Here is an 8,095-nt window from a genome sequence, read left to right as displayed (position 1 = left end):
TTGTCTTCAACTTCTAATGTAATATCTGTGTGAGGGGTATGAAGATAAAGCGTAACATTAACATAGAACCGCAATTTCGAAATTAAACAGTTCGAGATATACAGGGTGTTGGAGCTAATTGTAGCCAGAATTTAGAAATATGCAAATGACACGTAGTTGGACAGAATAAAGGTAATGTTGTTTGCCGTCGCTTGAAGATGCTCAAACTATATTTTTCAACCTCCTAATTAGGTAATTATTCTCAATCAATTATTTACGTATAAAATATTATAATTGTATGAAAAGTATCAATGAGAAAATTGTAGAGCGACATGAAAAGGTCCCGATACAGCTTCCTGTTGGTCACTACGTGCTACATAAAAGTTGTTTTCCGAGAGTGAAAGAAGTCGAAGAAAAGGAAGAAACAATTGCCGCGCGACTGGTCGCTCGAGGCACATAGCGTGTATTAGCAGGCTTCATTCACGCTCGGAAAAACACTTTTATGTATAACGTATCGAGCTAGTTACGAAGACATAAAGAAGAGGTTATTATGAGGAGTGAAGCTGCTTTTATAAGCAACACAAGACAGTGACATTTGATCGCATGCTTGCCCTCCCCAGATTCCAACCGTGGACTCGTTACCGTCGGATGCGATTCAGAGTTGTTTCCAAGTAAGAGAAGAGAGGTCCAGAAAATATTAAAGTATACATAAACGATAATCTCAGTCCCTAATCTTCTCCATAATTATCATCACCATTGACCTACTTTTCGTTAGAAAGGTGTATTTTTTTTTTTGCCTCCAACAGGCGATGGGTGTTCTAAAGAAGTCACCAACAGTCACTGAAACTGTATGGTAATGTCGACAGGCGTCCTTCGCTGCCGTATTAGGAACAAAGAAAACGCGCAGAACCATATTCGTGGGAGTCCTTGCTTGCTATGTCTATGGAAATACCGTATTGAGAAAAAAAAGATTACGGCATTTCACGTCCTGCAGCAGCTCAGGAGATGTATTAAAGGCAAAAAGGAAAATAGTTTAGAACAACAGGGACTTTTTGCATGTTATCCGAAGCACTCCCGCATGTTAAGTAGCGCGAAGCTTCATCCACTCAGCGAAACCTGTTAGGGTCTGTGTGACAGCTCCACAAATATAAAGAGATGTTGTTATCGCGTTGTATGTATAATAAGCGTAGTTAGCGTCGCATATGTTATGTTGTTCACCGGCATCATCTATCACGCGTGGCCGGAAAACTCTTTTATGGGCTTTTCGTTAACGCATTTTTTTTTTCGGGAACGTTCCGTAGTAAGTTCATCAAACGTTCCTTTGTCTTTCTAAATTGATCCCTACAAATTTATGCGTCAAAACAGGTGCGACAAACATAGGGATTCATGTGACGTGAAATCAAAAGCAAAATGCACGTGAAACCTAGGCGGCGGAGAGAATATAAACGGAAGAAGAAAGGCACTACTGAACAATAGGAAGCCCTGTCCGCGGCCCTGGTTCTGGCGGTGTTGAGAGAAGCAGGGTAGTCGACGAACCCAAGTCTTTTCAACAGCTTTTCGCAACCTGATCCTCGGTAAGAATTCGTGAAAATGTATATTTCACTGCGTGTTTGGCTAAGCAGCCTTCTCACTTTCCTGGAACTTAGCCTCTTGTTAACTTTTATAGGTGCGCATACTCACACATTAGAAAGGCTTGTATAAGCAGTCGTTGTGGCATCCTCATTGTTTTACCAATGCCTCGCATATTGCACAGTAACTAAATGCTGATAGGTGGTGGTGGTAAGTACCGATGTGACACGGAAATAAACGCTATGGCGGATGAGCAATGGAGCGTTCCGACAGCCAGGCTTAAACCCCCGCCTGCGGTTACACGAAACTACCACCATCGCTACCACATGCATTGCAGTGTTTGTTTTGTTCGCAGTGTCGTATGTGTGCAATTCATATACAATAGGGTCAAAAACGACCCTTACGCCGACCTCAATTGAACAAAAATTTATAAACAAAAACTTGAATGTTTCTTCGTCAGCTTTGTTAGCTGATACAACGACGTTGACGCAATTCGCTTAAACCAACATGAGCAGAAATTGCAGGCGGCTAGTATAAAGTTCCATTCCGGCCAGAATGGCTTCCGCAGAATCGCGGACATGAATCTCGCTGCCTATGTTAAATGTTCAGGCCCATTTAAGCTGATCACTTGATAATATTTTTATATGTAAAGACTCGAGTGAAGGGCCTGAACACCGTCTTTTCGTTAAACATGTAGATTTCATTGCGGCTGGCGTAGTGTCCATTTGTTGCCCTTTATGTAATGTTATGTAATGTTACCTTTAGTAACTGGAAGGCGTACTGGTCTGAGCTAGGGTGAGGGATAGTAGTTGGTGGCATAAAATAAATGGATAAACATAGAAGTAAGAAACTGCGCATAAGCTTCCGATCAAGCCAGTGCCGACCACAAAACTCTCATAGAAAGCTTAAACTGGGCAACGTATCGCCGTTAGGGAGGGGGGGGGGGCGTAGTCCATGCCGCCAGTTAGGTAAAGCCACATCTCTTGCGCTTTTCTCATTGTATGCAGGAACCGACACACTCCCATAATAGGCGCCTACCTATTGCTTTCGAATGCATCATTCCAACCAGACGGCCTTCTTCGAGCTTTGGAGATCGTCGTCAATAATGTTTTTTTTAGAAAGGTGCGACATTGGGCTAGTTAGTTATTGAATTGTGACATTCTGACAGTTATGACATTGTGACAGGACACAAACAACACATTCCATTTAGGAAAGCTTTGAGAGAGTTACGCTTTTTCTCATTGTACGCAGATGGCACAGACAAAGGGTCCCGCATCGATCTTCCTGGATGAAGAACGTGAGACGGTAAAAATGACTCCAAGAAGACCGCACTGCAATCTTGTAGACGGAATGCTCATAAGCGCCTTGTACGATCCACAACTTTATCGGAAATCCATGAACTTTCGTGCAAAAAAGGGAGATCTCGTTCTGTTCACCTTCCCAAAGAGCGGCACCCACTGGGTCGCGTACATCATGCAACTCATCCTGAAGAGGGGCCAACCAATTAAGACTTACAGGGAATTCACGGAGAACATGCGGATTCTGGAGGTAATTGATTTAGAAGGCTGGAAACCGAGCCTGCCGATGAGGATTGTGGCCACGCGCCCGCCACCTCGAAAGGAACTGATGAGCGATGAGGCGAAGTACGTGTATGTGGCACGAAACCCTTGGGACGTGTGCGTCTCGGCATACAACATGTTCACCACGATCCGAAACCACGGCTTCGGAGACGCTACGTTCGAAGAATTCGTGGACGCGTTCTTGGCTGGAGAGCTCGGTTACGGGAACTTTTTCGACCACGTCGCCGCTGGGTACGCTCTCCGGGACGAACCCAACGTGTTCTTTGTCACGTACGAGGAACTTGCCAGCGATACGAGAGGCACGGTGCTCAGGCTGGCTCGGTTTCTGGGCCAGGAGTACGCTGCTGAGCTTGAAGGCGACGAAGCGATGCTGGAAAAACTTCTTGAAAGGTGCAAGGCAGATTACATGAGAGACTTGATTGTAATAGACTTTGGCGACAGCTCCGGCGGGGAGTGGGAGCGTGCGCTTGCACGACTAAATGTGGAATGTCAGGATTTCCACCGTGGCAAAGGAAAGAAGTTCACCATCGTAAGGAAAGGCAAAGTTGGTGATTGGAAGACCTACTTCACGCCAAAGCTGCTCGTCAGGATGGAGGTGGCCATACGAGAGGCCGAGAATAAGTCTTCCGTCACGGAATTGTGGAAAAATATGCGAGACGAGGCACTGATGGCTCTGGACGAAAGCTAAATGATTGTTATTTCAGTGGTTGGAACTAACGTCGTGTGTTTTGCTTGATACCAATTAGGTGACGAAGAAGGTGCGTGTTGTCATGGCCCAAGTCTGGACTCAACAAGCCTGAGAATGCTTTTTGTGATCTTGTGCTGCACTAAAGAAATAAACGCACAAGGTGCTTCTCCCCTATCAAAGTCAGTAAATTCGTGAGTTCTGACTTTATGTCGCACTCGTCGATTCGACTTCACCTCACGCAGGCACATTACTGTGTATGGAGGAGAGAGGGGAAGGGGAAGTGTGTACATTTTCAAAACAGAGAAAGTTTGACGTCTAGGCAGTGATGACAACATTACACGACCTTTTTTGTCAACCAATACATTCATACCTACGACAGTGCTTGCTAATGCTATGCGCCCTTATCGATAAATAAAGGTTGTTGCCTCTGACCTGGTGGCATCGTATAAGTTGAGGCAATGCCTGGACGTTTCCTGTGTTGAGTAAATTTTGGATTTTACCCCCCAAAGTCCCATGTTGCTACTAAATTCGTCTTATTGCAGGCAGTGGACTACTTTGACCAGCTTTGTCGATTACACAAAGTCAACGATCAGGGGTGCTATGCAGGATGCGCCGAGTTTGGCGAAACTCGGTATCTTCACGAGCTCTGGCGACACCCCAAGATGCAAGCACAAATGGTACCGAGACACAGTTTATCTTTCGACAAGCCTCCAGTTTCATTGATTTATCTAGATTCACTCTTGGGTGGCTATCATTCCTTGGGCGTTGCCTTCTGGACGGTCGACAAACTGGGGCTCACGTGATGATACCGTCGGAGCATGGTCGTGCCTTCTGTCACTTGTTTTTCGTTCCACCGAGTGCATTACATGGACAAGCAAGTTATAAAGCCAATGCATCTAGTACAATATTATTTGTTACGTTAACGTTATTTAGAAGCATTTTAAAGCTTACAAGATGCACACTGAATGTGTATTAGACTAATATGTAATTGAGTACGCTTTGCATTATACCACGAGGCAACGCTGTGGTGGCGTCATTATATCCATTCACCGGGCGAGCATGGCGGCTAAACATCGAAGAGGCCCCGTGTAAACAAACTCGTACAACGAGCTTGCAGTGCGCGACGTAGTGATCAGGCTCGACGATGTCCACTATTTCTTGGATAGTTCTGTTCCTCCGTGAGCAATCTTTCCGTGCACCCCGTAAGACTGCCAATAGCTTCGGCGATTTTACAGATCGCAACGAGCACCTACTGCTCACGGCACAATGCTAAAGAAACAGCTTGTCCGGTGCTGCTTCTCTGAGTGCGCTCAGTTCCTCCACTCTGCGTGACTGCGAGCGTCACGAATACTCCATAGTGTGTGAAAAAGGAAGACAGCCTATATAGCTACGATGTGACAAGTTCGTGGCGCTGACGATGGATCTCGCAACCAACACAGTGAAAGAGACATCGACAAACTGCAGATAAGCATATTTCTACTGTTTCATATTTAGCATAACAGTGCACGGATGAAGTCACTTTCGTAGTGACGAACTGAATGTCCAGCAGATTAAAAAAGGCATTGAGAACCAATGAGTGTTCGTGCTTCTACGCGCACGTGCGCCCGCGAAAATATGGAAAAGATGAAGGTAACCTTCACTAACTTGGTGAGATCACAGAAATTCATGAGTGACATTAAGCCCGCAGAATCTATGGAAGAGTATCTTTATCTAGGTGAAATATCAATAGCAGGTACTGATATAAAGCAGGAAACTTATACAAAAATTTCATGGGTTGAACAGCACATGGAAGGCATTACCGAATCGTGATCACAATGTTACCGATATCCCTGCAAGAAGTTTAGAGTCATTGCATTCTACTGGTTATGCAATATGGGGCATAAACCTGGAAGTTAACAAAGAAACTGGAGAAGTCGAGGACTGTGCAGAAAGCGAAGTAACACATAGTGTTGAGATAGCATTAAGGCAGGAAGACCGTGGCAATTGCTATGCTGGTTGAGATTAATAAAAAAATGGAATCGGCAGGCAGGCCATGCACGTCCTCAATCAATTGTTGCCAATTCAAAACAGGTGATTACATAAGCGTGACAGAATGGATTTTAAGGAGAGAGAACTGCAGCCGAGGATGGCAGAAAATTGCGTAATGGGACAAAAATATGATGTTTGTAGGCGTAGGATGCAATCAGTGCGTATAAGACGAAATTGTAGGGACAGGCATTTGTTTTGCAGTGAAAAGAAACAGGTTTGTGGTGCTGACAGTGGAGACTCGTGAAGGTGCGGGGACACCTCAGCTGCTGGCACACTAATCAACATGGCAATTGGCTCAGAAAAAGACAACCCCAGTTATGAAAAATAAAGCAATGTCGTCCCGACACATTGTTTTCTTATGCATACTACACTAAAAGCTTCCACAGTTAAGGGCACTTAGTACCATTTGTGCAACGAGCCATTTTTGTTTGTAAATTATGGTTTGTATGTGGTTGATTCATTCAAATATTCCACTTTTGTTTTTGCAGCAAGACATTCTGCTGCTGGAGGCACTCAACCGCCTGGTGGCAGTAGGCGAGCGCTAGGCATGTGCTCTTGAGAGTGTGGCAATGTCCAGAGGGCTCCACTGCAACAGTAGTATCGATGCCCTCACTGCTCTCCAGTCGAGCCGCCAGAAGACACCTTATAAAGGAGCTTTCCGTTTATTATTTTGTTTATTATTCAAGAACGTGAATAAAATTATTGCAGTAAACATTGTGATGTGCATATTAAGACACTTGGTGTCTTCGTGTCTCTTCAAAATAGGCAAAAACGTAAAACAACTTGTGCCACTCTTGGACCATGTAAATGAAAAAGGCACTAATGCAGCATACACGCCATTGTGCTGTTTGTTCTTTCTGTGTGCAAGAATACAGTGGGTGTTGATTAGCCACAAGATTCACGGTGTGTGTATATTACCATGAAAAGAAAGGAAACGGCATGAGCTTAATAATGCTATCACCTATGGACTGTGGATATGAATGCATCACTCCCCGATTTAAACGTGCCTATAAATGCATGTTCGATACCACATATTCTTTAACAATGGCAACAATATCATATATTTGCATGTACTAATTTTCACACAGCTCAAGCCCATGCATAGCTCACTTGTGATGTATCCATTTCATAGGCCAAATAATTGTACACTTTGTCGTTTTGTGTTGTATGAAAAGCGGCATCCTCTGGTCGGATACAACTTCAGAAGATAGGAGAGGCCCCGCCCAGATGACCAAAGCGCTGCAGCCGATTGCCTCCACGTCTAAAGAAATAGTCCCTCTCCAATGAGCGGGTAGTATTAGTGCGTCCGGCGGCACGATGTCAGTGTAGAGTGCGTGCCCATTGGTGCAGGCTTGTGTTCACCTGCCGTTCAAGTGCAGATTCTGCGGCCTCCTAAAGTTGTATCCGACTGTAGAATAACGTAATGCCTTGCACTGGTTGCATAGACTTTAGCAACTTGATAGCACACAATGATCAGGAGCAGAAATCTATAAAGGCATCCAAGCAAAGCTGGCTGGCCACACTGCCATTATAAGGGGCTGAAAAAGGTCTCGCCAAATATTCCCATCACATCCTTGAAAAAGAGGTGGTGTTTGGCACTTCTTTAGAATCAAAAACAGATTACAGTGAATGTTGTGTACCACGTCAAAACAAACTGAGCTTGGTTATCTGGACAACACGTAATGGAAGCTTGTGCTTCACATAGGAAACAAACTGCTCTGTCCAGTACAATTTTGAGGCCGGTATGGCACCTATTAGGTCAACAGTGTCAATACACTAATTACGCTGTTCACGGGCTATTGATTTCACCATTATTTTTGTATGACGGTTCTTTCAATCCCTGCTTGTATTACATCAGCAGGTGGATTTGAAAGCAAGGCTTCGTTTGCAAACCTTCAGACTTCTATAATTGTGTGGAAAGGCACTGGCATGTTGTCGAATAGCTCACACTTCCTCGGTCCTGCACCAAGGAAGCCCAGTGCTCTATTGAAGTTTGATCGCACAACAATTCGACGGCACACAAACAGTAACACACACAGCAGAGCGTTCTGCTGTGTGTATTTCTCTTCTTTGTCTCCCGTTGAATTGTTGTGCAATTCAACTTCAAGCTTCTATACCAATACACCCAATCTTCAAACTCACCAATGCTCTAGTTATTAGGCCACAATGGCGCGCATCTTTGAAATGTCTCAACACAAATTAGCTCTCCAAAAAATCACAAGTGTTAAATTTTGCAGCACAGGTGTATGCA

At 44.4% G+C, this 8,095-nt stretch overlaps 1 protein-coding gene across 1 annotated transcript; it reads left to right on the top strand.

The window, feature by feature from the left end:
* The first annotated feature begins 1,458 nt into the window (after positions 1–1,458).
* Positions 1,459–4,411, top strand: LOC142589091 (sulfotransferase 2A8-like). The gene is made up of 2 exons (XM_075700879.1): positions 1,459–1,553; positions 2,800–4,411. The coding sequence occupies exon 2, from the start codon at positions 2,800–2,802 to the stop codon at positions 3,814–3,816; it is 1,017 nt and encodes a 338-aa protein (XP_075556994.1). The 5' UTR covers positions 1,459–1,553; the 3' UTR covers positions 3,817–4,411.
* Positions 4,412–8,095: the final 3,684 nt, after the last annotated feature.

The sequence above is a fragment of the Dermacentor variabilis genome, chromosome 7 (genome assembly GCF_050947875.1).
Source record: "Dermacentor variabilis isolate Ectoservices chromosome 7, ASM5094787v1, whole genome shotgun sequence".
In the NCBI taxonomy this organism is placed as follows: domain Eukaryota; kingdom Metazoa; phylum Arthropoda; class Arachnida; order Ixodida; family Ixodidae; genus Dermacentor; species Dermacentor variabilis.
The sequence above is the reverse complement of the archived record's forward strand: the minus strand, read 5'-3'. Positions and strand labels throughout refer to the sequence as shown.

What these genes read in the sequence shown, in the direction of transcription:
- LOC142589091 (XM_075700879.1), top strand. Translation starts at nt 2,800, where the DNA reads ATGGCACAGACAAAGGGTCCCGCATCGATCTTCCTGGATGAAGAACGT.